Source organism: Pleurodeles waltl, chromosome 7 (assembly GCF_031143425.1).
Source record: "Pleurodeles waltl isolate 20211129_DDA chromosome 7, aPleWal1.hap1.20221129, whole genome shotgun sequence".
Classification (NCBI taxonomy): Eukaryota; Metazoa; Chordata; class Amphibia; order Caudata; family Salamandridae; genus Pleurodeles; species Pleurodeles waltl.
Genome location: NC_090446.1, coordinates 1,344,801,989 through 1,344,819,078, shown reverse-complemented (window position 1 = coordinate 1,344,819,078; position 17,090 = coordinate 1,344,801,989). Strand labels below are relative to the sequence as shown.

Genomic DNA, 17,090 nt, shown 5'->3' with positions numbered 1-17,090 from the left:
CCATCCCTTACCTCCAAGAGGTCATCTGAAAAGGTGTTTTTGGACCTACTTTGGTCCATGTCATATGAATCGAAGTCCGATGAGCAGCTCAATTCCATCTCTATACTCCCAGAGGAGTCCTCACAAGAAATTGTGCGATGCTTCTGACCCTTATGGTCCTTTCTCTTCAAACCTTTATGCCCATCCTATGTGCTCTCAGCACTATCACTGTGTCTGCCAACAAAGACTGTCTGGGCTGCCTCTGCAGCTTTCCTCTTTTTATCTATAGCATCTGAGGCGGAATTCAGGTGTTTGATCTTTCTGTCAACCTTTCCCCCTTTTCTTGCAAGCACCTTAGCCTCATTCGCTGACCAGAAACAGTCATGGTCAGAGATATTAGATTTCGACAAAATTAATTCTATTTTTTGTATCCATTCCCTTAGAGACTTCATCAGTTATTTTCCTAATGGCCTAATTTAATTTATCTTCAAATGAAGAGCTTGAGTGTCCTGCTTGCTCCATTATATTGTGTTCCCCAGAGAATTATAGTAAATGACAATGGACAATAAGATGGCTATTTTAGTTCATGACAAGTAAAGCGGATCAGCTGTTAACTGACTAAGTGTAAGAGGATGGCCCTCTAGGTAGTGTGTAAAGCTAGGCACACTGTGCAGAGGGTCAAGGCAACCACACGTTGGTTCACAGGGGTAAAAATTAGAACACCTACTGCTCTAAGTTTTAAGGTAGCTTCGTCAAGCAGTTAGGCCAATCTTGGAAAAGCATCAATCTTGCAACTCAAATGAGTAACTCAAGACCAATTTAGAAAAATACTTCAGATTTTTATGTAATTGTTAAGACCAAGATCATCAAAATTGGCTAAGTACTTTTAGAGATATTAATTTTTAGAGTTTAATTAAAATAGTATTTTTGTGCGTAATTACGCACCATAGGAATTAATTGAGGACCAGCTTTAAAAATACATATAAAATCATGCAGTTGGTTTACCAAGTTCTTCTCTTGCAGGTTGGTTGAGGTAGTCAGTGGGCACACTGTGCCAGCTGGAGAAGTTCAGGCGGCTCCCAGTTCCGGCGGGAGCAGCAGGGAAAGGTCTCTGAAGCTGATGCAGGGCCCACTGCGGGGGACCACTTGAAAAAGCACTGCACAGGTAAGGTTAAAGGTGAATCTTGGGGATCCCCATTGACTGCTGAGGTTGCAAGGGGTGAAAGACCCTTAGAACACAGCTGGATCCTCGGTGCACAGCACAGGACGGCCGGGTGCAGAGCGAGTTGATGAGCAAGGAGCTGTGTGCAAGAATGGCCTCAGAAGCAAGAGGTGAGTCGGCTCAAGGGTCAACTGCAGGACAACAGGGGCACTCTGACGGCTTCCCCCTGGTCCTTTTACAGTCCCAGGCAGACTGTTTTTCTCTGTGTCCGAAGTTAGGTGCCCAGTACCCAGAGTATTGGTACGGCTCAGCTGCTAGAGGGTGCAGTGCCACCAAACCTGGCACACTAGCAGGGCTTGTCCTCCCGGTCTTCGGTGTGGAGTTTGGTTCGTGTGGAGTTTGGTTCAGTGTGGTGTCCAGTTCCGTAATTAGCGACCGGTCAGTGAAGTGGTCCTCACTGGCTTGTTGGTAACGTGTGGATTTAGAGTGGTACCTACACTCTGGAGGAAGTTCTGTGGCAACCTGCGAAGCATGGAGGTCCTCTGGGGTTTCTTAGAGTGTTTCCAGTTGTCCAGCAGTTCCTCTGCGGCGATTGTCAGGTCCTGGGTGCAGCAGGCAGAGTTTGGCGCCCTTTCCTTGTTGCAGCAGGTCCACAATTCTCGTGCCTTGGATCTTCTTAGTGCTGGTCTTCTTCTGTCCATTGAATCTGATTTCTTGGCCTAGGGGTGCCCACTAAATACTGTATTTAGTGGGCATTTTAGGGGGAACCTGGTAGTGACCAATGAGTCATCTACCTCAGGGTGGCTACACCCACTAAGTAACCACCTCCCTACACCTGATTGGCTAGTTTCCTTCCATCCAAGATGGAGGGAAATGGAGGGTCCACCTCGCAGGCAACACCTTAGGGGTCTTGCATGCCAGGTGAGGCCACTCCTCCTGTCCTTTGTTTGAATTTGCAGCCGCTGCTCCCCCCAAAAGTGGGAGTTTGAAATGGGGGCGGCCATCTGCTGCTTAGCAGCAGGCCTGGGGGGCACGTTTTAAAGGCAGTAAGCATTTTGAAGCTCGCCACCAGGGCAGTATACATCCCTTAGGAAGGGGGTGTTAGCACCTCCACCCAGGAAGGGTTTGTCCTGCAACCAAGAGAGAAGGATCTCTCATCCCAAGGTTGTATATTGGTTATCTGGTGGTGGCAGGCTGGATATGACCAGTCAGCAACCATGCCAGGGTAGTTAGCTTTTGCAGGGGGCAGCTTTAAGGTGATCCCTGGGTCCATTTAGTAATACATCCAATACTGGTACTAGGTTGGATTTATCATTCTGGATTGGTTGATACCAAACAACCCAGGGTTCAGCGTGGCCATCATGTAGCTGTGAAACTCATATGGACCACTGTCCAGCACATGTATTAAAATGGCTGCTCTGTTCACTATGTCCCAGATTTGGCAAGAACACACTGTGGGCATATTGGTCATGCAGCTATGCCCTCACATACATTATAGTGCACCCTGCCTTAGGGCTGGAAGGCCTGCCAGAGGGGTGGCTTACCCATAGTGCATGCAGTGTATAGTGAACAAGGCACACAGGCAGTGTGCCATGTCGAGTTTGTTTTAGGTTTGCCCTTGAGTACTCAGCCTACAATGGTAGGACTAGGTGCATCTGGGTGCATGGCCCTAGAGGGTGGCACAATCAGTGCTGCTGCCTTCAGGGGCCTACCTTTAGTACCCCATGCCCCATACCTTTTACTAAGGACTTAGAGTGGCAGCTAAAGGTGTCTCCAATTGTGACAATGCATCACAACAGTTTAGGGAAAGAGCTCTGACCCAGGGAACCTGGTTAACAGGGGCCCTGGGCTCTAACAATTTCTAGGCTACGTCATTCACCAGGCAAAACGTGGGGGCTAACCATGTCAAAAGAGGCTTTTTCTCACACTAAGGCAATGAGCACTATGGTGAGCTGCAAGAGACAAAAGAAGCGTATAAGAGTGAATGTACTAGATAAGCTGGCTGCAGGAGAGGGGTTATCGCCTAACGAAGGAGAGGCGCATGGTTGAACACCATCTGGTTTTGAGAAGGGCACGCAGTCTACAAAGGAGCTGTGTCCCAGAAAGAAGGTTCAGTATGAGTAGGGCATGCGGTCAACATGGGGACCCGCGCATCCCAGAATGAAGGGGGCATGTATTGCCTGCAGAGCGCATGGCTAGGTCTTCCAGAGCCACGAGGACTCAGAGAGCCGAGGGGCGCGTGGATCGGACCATTGTGTCTGCGAGATTACGACGAATGCAGTGAGTGATGAAAAAGGGAAAAACAGACCCAAAGTTTATATTTTGGGGAGAAAACACACAACATAGTTTGTTCAGATCATGATTAACAAGTAGTTTGATGCAGTTGTGAAAGCAGAAAATAATATAATAAATAAAACAAGGTTGAGAAAAGGCAACAAATCAAAGAACTCGTACTCCAATTCGTAAACAAAGCAAAGAAACAATAATTGAAGCAAGCTAGGCTCTGCTAAGGCAAAGTATGAAGATAAGGAGGCAGTACTTATCTCTGAGCAGCAGCAATAAAAGGAGGAAGAGGGCTGTTGTTATGGACATTTATCACCTTGGGTTATTTCTTGTTCTTTGTTCTGATGATTTCATAATGACTGCAGAGTGGTAGGATTAAAGGGACTAATGCATAATGTTAGCCTCTGGGTCTCGACATAAAATCACATGCTTAAACAACCCAAAGGCAGAGATGACTTTCAAATGCAACTGCAAACATATCTGCCATCGGCTGACATTACCAAAAAAAAAAACTTAAGAAAACTACAGGGCCAGCTTTAAAACTCCTTAGAAAAACGCAGGGTCAGAGCTGCGGACTATGGAACTGGGAACTACGTTCGAGTTCCTAAATCGCTCAAAATCCTGTAATTTTGAGGAAATGACTTAATCTCCAAATGCCTTAAAACGAATGTGACCTTGTGCAATGCAACTGGTAGGGTGGTAACGCGCTCAAAAGCCTTCGGTTCGAGTTCACGTTTTATATGGCAATAATAATAACAATAATGTCCCGCCACCACTATTCCGCGAACACACCTCAGCCTACAGAGTGAAGTGCCCTGCCTAAATAAGAGCTGCACATGCAGCCGCCACCTAGAGTCTAAAACGAACGCACTCACTTAAAGGGTGCGGAAATGTATTCGCTAGCACTGGCATGATTCAATGTTTATGGACCACCAGACTACCTCTCAAGCTAGCGAGGTCACTAAAAACTGTGCCTGTGCTGCGCTCTCGAACTTCTACTGCAGCCTCCCTCACGCCCCTTTGACGAAAGGAGGGGCGGGGTAGTAACGGTTATTCAAAACACCACAGCCAATGATCAACCAAGTATATTTCCCCCAACCAATACTTTCCAAGTTCCTCCACCAACCAACCGTAATCGTTCCTTTCCTGCTTGCACAGCTAACCCCATATCAGGGATTGGCCAAGAGTACCTTTACACAAGAATCCGTGGTTTTGGTCGTCGTAATTACGGGACACACTACGTATATTAAAGACATATTAGAGACGTATAACGGTTTTAGTGTAACCCACTGGACCCTTGAAACAGAGGATTCCTGAAAATGTTTGAGAACGGTGACGACTTTATTGATATCTTTTTACGTCCGGGTTATGTGCGATAGTTGACCTCAGTTTGTGCCTGCACTACAATTCCCAGCGTTCTTTGAGTTTTGGTACCGGGTGAGAGTTCGTTGGGAAAATGGCGAGCAGTAAGTATCTGTCAAGGAGACTTTCTTGTCCCCTAGTAGGAAAGATAGCAGCGTTGAATTGACCATGGTCGCTGTATTTGAGGTGCTGGCTTATTCTTGAAAGGTTGTGACCTTTGGCTGTGTTCTTGTAAGGCAGGCATACAGTCGAGACGTCAGAATGGTCGTCAAGGAGGCAGAGGGGTGGCTGGGGGACTGAAAAGAATGGGACATTGTTGCTGACCCCGATAGAAAGGTGTGATGACTACCTCTTTAGAGGAGATTGGGATTGTCAGTGGGCCCTTTAGGTAACGCACTTGATCTATATTGGAATGAGTAACCACGAACATGGAAAATAAGCCGGTTACCATGGTTATAAGTGTTGGTGGACATGACCCTTAAATTGTTAGGTTTTTAGTGATAAGCTACTGACGTTCAAAATAAGGGTTCTCTTGAAAGTTATTTTGTGATGTTTTGGAGGGTCATGCCAGGACACTGGTAATGTAATAAATTAATTACTTATTTCGCGTATCACTTCTCTCATTTCTGTGCACTGATCGTAGCAGGTGTTTCCGCTGAAATATTTTGACTAAGAAATGTCAGCTGCGCGACTGTTGAACGCTGTCCACGGGAAGTAGATATCTGAGTAAATGTCTTTCCTTACAAGAGAGAGCTAGGTCCTTTTGCTGGTGTAAGGGATTGGTGCTGCCATGACTGTTTATGAGAATAACTCGTTCTCTCCATCCTGTGAACCTTTTGCTGATTTTAAGTGGTCTAAAGGGGTCGTGTATGGTACTTATGAGAACCTTTTATAAAGGGTTTTGTGCAGGAACCAGTGACCCTTGGAGGGCGCGATACTAGTTGTAGGAGAGGCAGTGCCTCAGTTAATCTTATACGATGACCAGCTGTAGGGCAGTGCAAATCTAGGCCACCGTGGGTTAGGGGTTGCGGAGAATCTGATTGCTAGTACAAGCAGCATAGGTTGTCCTGTCTTAAGGGTTAATGTATGACTATCAAGTAAGTTTGCATTAGGCTGATTCATTGTAGGGAAATCATTGTAGGGAAATCATTGGTCTTTGAGTGAAGGGACTAATTGATCCCAGAGAGGAGATGCTCACATCTCCTCACCTCCAAGGAGTTAAAGCAGAACTCTTTTTAGCACATTCTGTAACTTAAGGCTATATTCACAAGAAAAGTATTGCATTTGCACTTGCAGGTTTACATCTACACGTGAATGTAGATTCGTCACTTTCTGGCATTCACAAACATTCATAAGAATAAGCATAGACAGCTCCGCCAAGCCCCATTTACTATACTTTTGTTTGGCTGCCTTGAATCTTTCCAGGGCACACTTTTAGGGATCTACGTTTTTTCTTTTTGGTTAAGCACTCCATGAGAGTGCATATGTTTTCTAGCTCTCTCTCGGGTGCCTCTCCCCGACATTCTGTGTTGCTCTCTACCTCATGTGCTGCTTTTTTTCCGCTTCCAGTCCCATCTGACTTTATTTCTCTTTTATCCCCCAGCCCCGCTTTCTGTTATTTCTCTTTCACCTGCTCCAACGTTGTTTCACCACCCTTTGAGGGTATTTATATTTTTTTTAATTACTTTTCGAAGGGCCCGTCATCTGACATGCTGCTCCGCAACAAGAAAAGTACTTTAACACGCTTAAAATGTAATTCATTTTTAAGTTTACCAATCTAAGCAATTTCCACTTTCATAGATTGATTAAAAAGAAAGAAAATGGAACCTATCATTCTGTATGCGTGCACATACATATATGGTGGCTCATGCATATGTCTTGGCACACGCTCGTGCCTACAGAATTACGCCACCAGCAACAGTGGACACACCATCCCGTTTTTTCTTTCTTCTTTTTGTTTTTTTTGTGATGTACACAGCATCGGCAAAAAGCATTGATATAGTAAATAGGTCTGCAAAGCAAGTCCTATTAGCTTGTAATGGATGTTTTCTACATGCCGCTTTAGTTTTGGTATCAAGGATTGGCAGCGCCAAAAGGTCAACTATAAGAGTTCAAAGACAGGACCTAATGGCTTTGCCAGAGCTTGTTTTTTTTGTGGCTCCCCTACTCCCTAATAGGGTACAGAAACCACTTCTACAGTACAACAAATCTAAGGGCGGAGTTCCATTCAGTTGAAAATAGTAGCATCAGTTTGTGTGTGTTTACATAATCTGTCATAGCCACTTTTCATACAGGTTTGCCTCTAGGTGCAGTGCCAATTCAGGCAGGTGCAAGCAGTGATCTGGCCAGCAAGATGTCGGGCGTAGCTTAAGGGCATCAGAGGGTTTTATGAATGACACCATGGAGGGGCGGCCCTAACATGGAGTATTAACCGAGCACCGAGATGCCATTGACCCTGTGGCATGTGCTGTATAAGTGTGCACTATAAATGTTAATTTGGTATCCTTTCGCACCTCGTGTGGTTCGTTGCCAGACGGGTATTGCTGTGACAAGGGTTTGGTTTAAGAACACATCAGTGATCTTAGGCTGCTTGGCAGTACCACTGACACACATGGAAGAGTTTGCAGCCTGCCTGCTTGGGCGTGCCCGCTGCTGACACACTATGGTCTGTGTGCACAGCTGCTGCACACATTTGAGTCGTACATGCTTCTCCTCCCAGAGGTCTGATGGTACCTTCCTAAATCACAAAGCGATTGCGCTTCGAAGGAGGTACAAACTGTTTAGGGGGAGGCTGTACATTCCATCCGGTTGAAACGCCATCCGTTGACGTGCCTGGACCTGAGAATGGACATACTTTGAGTTCTTAATAAATACAAGTTCAGCAAATGATGGTCTTCTTTGTTTCTTTCCCCTTAAATTCATTTATTTTGTTAATTAGTAAATCACTTTAGGCAAATGATGGTCTTCTTTGTGTCGTTCCTCCTAAATTCATTTATTTAGTGAATTAGTAAGGCGCTTCATCCTTTTGCGTCTCAGCCTTGTAGGTGAAGCCATCCTGTGTAAAGATAGGCTTGCGTTTTATTTATTTCTCGGAATTTTACACTTTCTGCCTCTGGTGGGGCATATCCCAATAGGGTGTAATGTTAGGCCAGATCTGTATAGCTGTTTGGCAGATTTAGTGACTAGACAGCTCCTGGCCTTCGGTGCAGCGCTTAGAGACAGCATCTCTGGCTGGCCTTGCTTTAGGGGTGGGTGATTCAGGTTTTTGGTACGGTCGGTTCCTATCAGCTCAAGAGCAGTCTAATTTGCATTTCTCGGACCTTGGTTTAGTGTGATACTGGGGGCAAAAAACAACTTGATCTTGAATGTGGCCCACACAATTGTTAATGGCTGTGATTGTTGCAAGCATTCCAGCGATCACCTTTGTGATTTTTTTAGTCCAACATTTCAAGTGTGACAGATATGGACAGACGTGGGGTCTCATGCTTGCTGTGCTGCAGGATTCAATCCACACCTTACTAATGAGACCCAATATTGCCAAAATCATTTATGGTTCTTTGTGTTCCCATTCACAGGTGACCTCACTTGCCGTTTTACGTTGGACTGTTCCTGTTGGAGCATGAACATATCTAATTTGCTTTTGGAAGTACCTTTTTAGGTCGAGCATATGCGTTCAACCTCGTGTATACTTTTAGAATACTTCTTATGGCTTAAATCGATTTCATTTGTTGGTTGGAGTGTCCTTTAAAAATTCTTGCTCGCTAGTGGTCAGTTCTGCCTTTTTCACCCTCCTTTTTCTGTTTCAGAGCAGTGACCAACTACTGTATTACACTTTGGTTTCTTGATCTGTTGATGTGAGGGACTACTTTGGCATTTCTTTTTTGCTCCCTTTTCACTGTGGGTGTTTTAGGCTGGTAGCTGTCTGTGTTTTATTGCAGCATTCGTTCCTCCCACCTCCTCCCATGTCGCTGACATTTGTTTTGGCTTTATTCCAGTGCTGTCCTCACCTCTGGCTCCTAAAACAAGCTTATTTTACATTAGAAACACCCAGACTTTTTGCTCGCTGCTCACAAGAGCCACAATATGCCCTTTCTGGTATAATGTAGCTAGACCTAGAAGCAATGATGTGAAACTTGCTTAGCCTCGCATCTGGTGTCCCTCCTCCAGGGCCCCTCCCTGCCAGCACTCAGGACATTGCACAGAGGGCTTTGCTTAGCTCCTTTATTGGGGCCATGAATCTTCTCAGTCTGCTCTGCTATTGTTAACTTAATTAGAGCTTTTTTGAAATGCAAGGCAAGAATGCTTGCACTTCATTCTGTTAAAATAAAAATAAAATACTTTCTAGCCTTATTTTCCATTGTCTATCCTCGAGGGCTTGTGATTTCTGATGTCAGTAGCTGCCAGTGACCCCAAAAACTTGTCAGGAAAAGACAAAATAAGACAGGTTTGACTAATTTATGTGGCAAGAAAAGTCCAGTTATGAATTTACAGTGCCAATAGCTCTAACTCAGGAAAATGCGAGACTATTGCATTGCAAATGCTTGTTTGTACTGCCATTGCTGTTCTTTAAAAAAGTGATGGAATGTACTGCCGCCTAAGTGATTGCCAGTGGTTAAGACTTTTGGAACACCTTTGTGCTTTCCTCAGTGGTTGAGGTACACATGCAGTTGTCTGTATAAGGATGTACTATTGTTGTGAGTGTATGTGGGCATATCAGGATGTGGTTTTAACAATGGAAAAGTTTTTTGTTTTTTTGTGTTTACTATGAACTAGTTTGGTCGCATCACCAGTGCGCCTACAGCCTCTGGTTATATCACTGGGCTTTAGTGGTTGGAGGGACTTTTTAAAAGACTTAGGAAGTGTCCATTCAAGGAAATGCTACAGACCACACAATTCCACAACTAACAATTCAAATCTAACCCACACAATTCCACTCCACACCACATACATTCACTGCACTCCAAACCAAAACACATGAATAAAAGACATTGTCATTTACAACGCCAACAGCTCTAACTCTTGCAAATGTGAGACCTTTTGGCATTGTCAATGCTTATTTTGAATTCGTGTTTGTGGATGATCCCAAACGTCCAAAGCTAACAATGCCTTGGAAGTCCCACTTTTCCTTCCCTTGAGTTAGGACTACATCTGCAGAGAATTCGGCACTCGTAGCAGAGATTTCTACACACACAAATAGACTCATGCCTACAATATCTTAGTGAGACAATGGGTCACTATGATTGCATTTACATATCAAGAGGCTGTATACTGATTATTCTAATTATAGAGGACAGCCACTTAATGATTTCCCATAAACGAGCTATGCAAAAAAAAAGTGAAATTGAAAAAAACAAGGTTCCTACCAGCATAGCGAGTGCAATTGCTGCTTTGCCACAATGTTCTCTGATTTGTTTCTGACCATTCCTGCATATTTGGATGACTCTTAAGCAGCCATGGTTTTTCACTGGCATTGGATTCATTGTTTGGGCCCCTTCGAGAAGGCCCCCTTCCATTTTAGAGCTGTAGTCCCTTGGATTGTTAACAGGGGACAACTAAGAAAAGCTGAGTACTGAAATACTGGACCAAGATATTTGGGGCCATATGTACAAACACATTTTCCCATTGACACAGAATGGGAAAAATCCCTTTGGTACATCTTGCCCTTAGTGCTCTCTGTCCAGTCCTGATGATGACCTATTATTGATTCGAGGTCGAAACGCCATTGACTGTGGACATACATAGACCCTACCGTTAGACCCCAAACTTCAGAAGCATTGGAAGTAGTCAGGAGGCATACGTCTTTTTATCTATGATGCACTTTGTTTCACTTGTCACTCACCATTGCACTTTTTCACATGTGCTCACTGGTTCTTATAAAGGAATTGTCATTCATCGAATAATCTTTGAAAATAAATTGGTGTTATAATTGTTGTTTTTTAACTGTGTGGTTCGCAAAATTCGATTCTTTATTATTTTATTTACTTTTATTTTGCATGCAACCTATTTATTGGAATTCATTAATTGTCTGTCCTCTATAATTAGTATTATCAGTTATAGAGGCTCTTAATACTAAATGCAATCTCAGTGAACCATGTTCTCTCTAAGATATTTTATCGCCCCAGGTTTCAGATACTCTTGGGCTTACCCTTGTTTCCGGTACGTCCTTCCTCTAGGCATACATTTGCAAATTCATGACTGCATGCCTTGTTATAGATGTTAAGTTAAAAAGAACCTCGTTCTAAAAATAGATATTTCTTTGACTGTTAATGAAGGAATGTTATACTATCGGAAAACTGAAATGTAGACTTTTAAGTGTGTCCGCTTGCTTTATTAATTTTATTTTATATGCAGAAATCGGCGCCTTTCTAAAAAATGCATGGGCAAAGGAGCCAGTCATTACGGTTTCAGCTTTCATTGGCATTTTCGGTAAGTGATGTCCCATCTTGATTTAAAAATAGAAAGTTCTAATATCGTAATTGTTTAAATCACTTCTGGCCTTTGTGAAATCTGTAGGACAAATAGGTGCCTATTAAGCGGTAAGATATGGGCTACTTGCTTCCCTCTGCTAAGCACAAATGTCAAGGCTTTAAAAAAAGCACAGTGCAGCTGTATGTATTCACTGTCGAAAAAGAGCTTATTCAGGTATACCAGTGGTTGCAAGTTAAGATTCTAGTTTTACTGATGACCTTCTATAGTCCAACCAAAATACAAGCGTTTCCCTAGAGCAGAGAAAAGCTAGTATTTTGCCTGCACTTTCCTTTTCTGACCATACAAACCTGAGACCACCTTTCACATGTGTAGTACCCTCTTCTCATACTGTTGACTGTCGAAAGGAAGAAAAACAGCTGGCAGCTACCCTCCCCAACCCTTCTATTCCTCTGGGCTGCCTTCCCAGCCATGAATCATTTATAGAATGCTGGTGCATTTAAAGTGTTGCCTTAAGTCAGAAAATTTCTCACTTTGCTGTTAATATCTCTTGATAATTACATTAGGCTTGCTTTAATTTTGTGCCATCCTTAACCAAAAAGTTATTTTCTTTTATCTGAATTTGGTCGGATTTAAATTCTAATGTTGTTTTAGATACCAATGTTTATGTACACATTGTCCGTGTGAGAAATCTGACAAGGGTAAGCTTGTTATTCTTCATAGAAACCTGCTTTTACTTTTTAGGCCCCGATTTATTTATCTATGCAGGAGCTCAGCCACACAACTCAGATTAAGAACGAGGCCTAGTTATCTATCCAGGTTCCTAGAGTGGCTGGAAGAAGTCTTCACCCACAGAGGACTTTCATAAAAACAGTGCCATCATACATGTGAAGGGTCCGGACAAACATACATCGGAACAAGGGAAAGTTTGAAAATGTCCTTGCTTCCAGATGATGACAGTCTTTGCTCCCTGCTGTCAGAGGAAAAGGAAATCCAGAAGATTGTGAGGTATCCTTCAGATCCCACTCTGCAAGTGGGAAAATACTGGAGACACTGACGAGAATTGCTTGCTCCACTAACAGGAGGGGGCGTATTAACAGTAAAGCAAATCAGCATGTATTGGGAAAATAATTGAAGAGAATTGTGACAAAGAGAAGCTGAAGTGAAAGTTCAACAGCCAAAACGGTGAATGTGTTGAGTTCCTCTCTAGGTTTGAACAGCTAGAGAATGTGTCATGACACATTGCTTGTTTTTAGAAAACCTGCTAGGTTAGAGGGGGTGATTCCCAACACCCCACTCTCCACCACCACGTGTTTTGCTGCTCAATTCACTCTTAGTATTCGAACAAGGAGTAGAATGGGATACATTCTTGTGGACAAATATTACAGGATAGAAACGCCTAGATGATCTGAGGATGTGATGGAAAGTATGAAATTTACCATTTAACTAGAGTCTCAGACGACGGGTAAAGGAACCTAGAGGCAGTGAAGATTAAGGGTTTGTTATCAGTCACAGGACATAGGATGCACATCTTCCCAGATCTGTCAAAAGAGGCAATGCAAAGGAGAAGAAAACTGAACGTGATAAAGGTGTTCTTGGAATTAAGAGGGAATGTGACCTTGTTTGAGTCAGCAAAGCTGCGAAGGACGTAAGAGTCAGAGTATCTGTTCTGGGACCCAGTAGATGGCGAGGTGTTCCTCAAAGAGGTATAGAATGCTGCTCTGTGTTATTTCATCATTTTAAATAATGGATTTGTTTCCTGCACGTGAGACTTGTAATCTGGGTCCCCGGGGAGCAGCACTATACAGTGTTTTTGACTTACTAATGAGTTGAGCATTTGACTCTGCTGGAGATTGAATCCAATCAAACTGGAGCGTCTTTGAAAATATGTGACTGCCATCCCTATGCCCAAGCCGTGATATGACTAATGGCTGGTGGCAGCACTCTGTGTGCTCATGTGGTGTAGGTCTTTTTAATTGCCCTTAAGTTAAAGCTGCTTCCTGGCCATATCCAATAAACATGTGTAGTAGGTCATGAATTGAACACCTTCCTCCAAAGAGAGAGACGAATCTATTATATGTGGGTGGTTGATGTATCCGAGGTTGGGAGCCCCTGTTATATCAGTATAACATTCCCTCCAAAACTTTAAATGCCACACCAGTTCGGGCTGCATGGACAGGATTGTTTGAGTAAAGAGCAGATTGTATGGCCTTCCTTTACAGGGGTTTATGGGAGATGATGATTTTGAATGGGTCTTGTAATGGAAGGCCGTGGCAGCCTCTCAAATGTTTGACAACAAACTGTTTCATCTGCAGTTATCTGAAGGGAGAGGATGTAGTGCAATGGTCGGAGCCACCTTGGGAGCTGGAGATCAGGGTTAGACTTTCGGCATTGGAGCAATGTACTGTGATTCTGGGCAAATCACTTTATCTCCCCATGCCCATGGACAGCACCTTGAGACCCTCACGAGCGATAAGCCGGGCCATATAAATCTACATTTCATTTCAAGCTGAAGTTCAGTAGGCTGTCCAGTGTGGCATGTTTATTTAAGCATGGTACTCAAATTTGCTGATGACACATTAATGTTGTAAAGAAAAACTAAACAAGAAAGCCTCAACTGCTGTATATGTTAACTGGTACCAGAGGTCTACTCTCAGGGAAGTACCAACGTTTCTTCTGTATTTATACTTTGCGAGGGACGAATGGTCTGTGGAGTCCCATTAACTCTTATGAAGGATTCCGATGAACACTCCTCCAACTGGAATCCTGCTGCTTTGCCTGATTGACAGATATCAGTCCATGTCCCCAGTATATAGCCTTTTCGTTGTACACTATTTTTGGAAGTTCTGTTAATAAAATCAGCTGCGTCATTTGAAAACCGGAGGAAACGTCTGACTGTCTAAGAGCAACAGGTCCACAAATTTAAGGACTTGCATGGAAGAGACCTTTACTTCTGCACACTTAAATAATGGTAACACTCGTTTGTGACCAGCTGTGTAGCAGAGCGAGAGAGAGAACAGATTTATACAATCCTGTTCACAATCCAAGCAGCTCAAGGATTTTTTTTTTTAAAGAAAAATCTTTTAATGTTTACTTGCATCCAAAAAAGACTTGGTTTCAATTAAAGTTATACAATGTAGTGTTTATAAACAAATCTCTTATATGCAACAATGTTATTTTCTCGATGATTGTTTCTATCCCGACTTACAGTGTACTATTTTAAAGTTCATGACAATAGTTTTTCTTCATTTTTAGAGTGAATTAATTGAGGCAGAGCTATCAAATCCCCCGTATTTATTTAGGCTTTAAGTAGCCTTTTTTTAAATATTAATTAACATTGTAATGCTATGGTACATAAGCTCCCTTTTTCACTTGGTCAACCCTGCCACACACATTTTGCCACTGGTACTGAGATTTTTTTGACTGAGGTGCACAGTGTTCCTGCCAAACAGCTCGCCAGTGCTCCTTTCCTAAAAACAGAAACAAAAAAACAATTGACTACTACCCTACACACCCCTAAATGGCCCTTAATTCAGTATTTAGGTGGCTCCCTGACACCAAAAGACCGATTCTCTGGACCCAAGAAGAAGGACACCAAAGAGCAGCGAAAAGCAAGAACAGAGGAGCAGCTCCTGATTTGGCCCGGTCCAGCCAGCCTCCCTACAGTCCTTGACAATTGTGCCAAAACTGTTTTGTCCTGCAGCTGCTCTGCCCCCAGAAGTCTGGCTGGACTGCATGCATTTCTAAAAATTACCAGGATCTCCCGTGGAGTAGCAGAGCTACTTTCCTGCTCTTTGCAGGCACCAATAAGAAATTATGAGGGCTGTGGACCGTCTAAAACCCGACACCGGACTGCACCCGTGCCCCCTAACCAGAGTTGAAGTGGGCCAACTGTGCCAGCGTGGTCCCCCCATCACTCCAGGACACGAGTCCACCTTGAGTGTCTCCACTATGGATTCTCTGACGACACCTGTAGTCTTTGTGCAGGCCTCACTACCAGCTCCGTTGATGGACTCCGCGATTGTCCAGCACACCTCTGCACCTGGCCACTCCGGACTGAAGATAAGAGGACCAAAGGTGTCCCTACATCCCAAGCCTCGTGAGTCTTCAACCCACCAGTTGGTTCAGTCGGACTGGTCCCACCGGCCAATCTTGAAGCCTCTTCTTGCAGACCCCCCTGAGCCCCGACCGCCTCTGGTGACGGTAACCTGATGGTCTAGGATGCCTCTGCACCTGGCCGCCCCGACTGAGGAGAAGAGGATCACTGGTGTCCCCAATCCTCGCAAGACTTGAGCCCCCCTGTTGGCTCACTTAGACTGGACCCCCAGTCCTCTCCTGCAGCTTCTTTTCTCCAGGACCATTTCCCATTGAAATCAATGGGGCACCCAGTGTTGTAAAGCACCTCTGTACCCGGATGCCCCAGAGCCCCCTGAGGTGACCTGTTGGTGCTGCCTTGAACAGTGCCCCGTACTTACCTTAACTCCTGAAAAACAGTTCTGTAAGTCGATGTTAAATGTCTGTATGCAATACTTGTGTTTTTCTCCATAGGTTTACATTACTGCTTTACTTCCAAACTTGCAGCAGTATTTATCTTGGTCAGAATAATCTGGTGTTGAAACTTAATATAAAAAACAATTGGTCTTGCATTCCTTCTTGCGTATGTGTCTCATTTATTGCCTCTGTGAGTACAGCAAATGCTTAGTGCTACCTCCTGATGAGCTTAAACTAACTGCTCGCCCACACTTCCACAAAAGAGAGCTTTTGGGATTGTCATTTGTAACCCTGTAAACCAGTGGTCTTCAAACTTTTTAAGGCCCCCCCCCCCCCGTTGGAAAAAAAAAAAGCCTTTGGGCCCCCCCTCAGAATGGTTCACAATTATTTTAGAAAGATGGCAATGTTTAAATAGGTCTAAACGTATTTAAACATTGCAGTTAAGTACTGTTACCTTTTTAAAACTGCAATAACATGTTTCTGCTTAAAACAAAGGCATGTTAACTGTATAATATTTCTTTTGGACAGACTTTTGGCACCCCCCCAGGATCGCTTGAGGCCCCCAAAGGGGGGCCCGCCCCCCAGTTTGAAGACCTCTGCTGCAAACCAATAAGGGTTGCCTAGACTATCTGCATAGTGCCCCTATACATTGGTTGTAGGAAGCCGGCAAGCCAGGCTCTTTAGAGGTAGCTGTGGATGAGCAGCCAAGGCTTATCTAGGAGACGTGCAAAGCTCATGCAATACCACTGTAGTCACACAGCACTAACACACATGAAAGAAAACACTCAGTGTTACAAAAATAAGGGTACTTTATTGTAGTAACACAATAACAAAAAATACTGGAGGGACCCTCAAATAGGGGGTAACATACTAAATATATACACCAGTTATCAGCAATTGGCATATAAAGTAATAGAAAACAGTGCAAATGCAATTAGACAATAGTGACCCTAGGGGGAGCCCAAACCATATACGAAAAAAATGGAATGCGAACACAGGAACCCCATCAAGGTAAGTGGAATGTGTAGATGGGAGCTGGGAGTAATAGGGAACCCCAAAGGTAAGTACCACAGCGGTCACTAGCGACCAGGAAGAAAGGAGTAAGTTAGTGGATTTCCCCAAACCACCCAAAAGGAAGGAAAATAAACAACCAGACAAAACTGCAAGAAACCAGCGGTGGATTCCTGAAGAAGAAGACCTGGGGAAGAAGGGGACCAAGTACAGATTCACAGGAGAGTCCAGTGGGGGGCAGGAGCCCCTACCCACCAGTCTAGGATTGCAGGAGTTGGTCCTCCGTGATGTGAAGGCCAGCACTGCAGCCCTGGAGTCGGTGAAGAGTTCCTAAGGGATGCAGATAATGTCCTACCCTGGAAGAAAAATTGCAGTT

General features: G+C 44.0%; 1 protein-coding gene across 1 annotated transcript in view; it reads left to right on the top strand.

Annotated features, from left to right (window-relative positions):
* The first annotated feature begins 4,737 nt into the window (after positions 1–4,737).
* NDUFA3 (NADH:ubiquinone oxidoreductase subunit A3) overlaps positions 4,738–17,090 on the top strand; it is a 46,649-nt gene continuing 34,296 nt past the window's right edge. The window contains exons 1-2 of the mRNA XM_069200740.1: positions 4,738–4,890; positions 11,138–11,212. Coding sequence (XP_069056841.1) covers positions 4,881–4,890; positions 11,138–11,212 — 85 coding nt within the window. The 5' untranslated portion in view covers positions 4,738–4,880. The remainder of the gene's footprint in view (positions 4,891–11,137; positions 11,213–17,090) is intronic.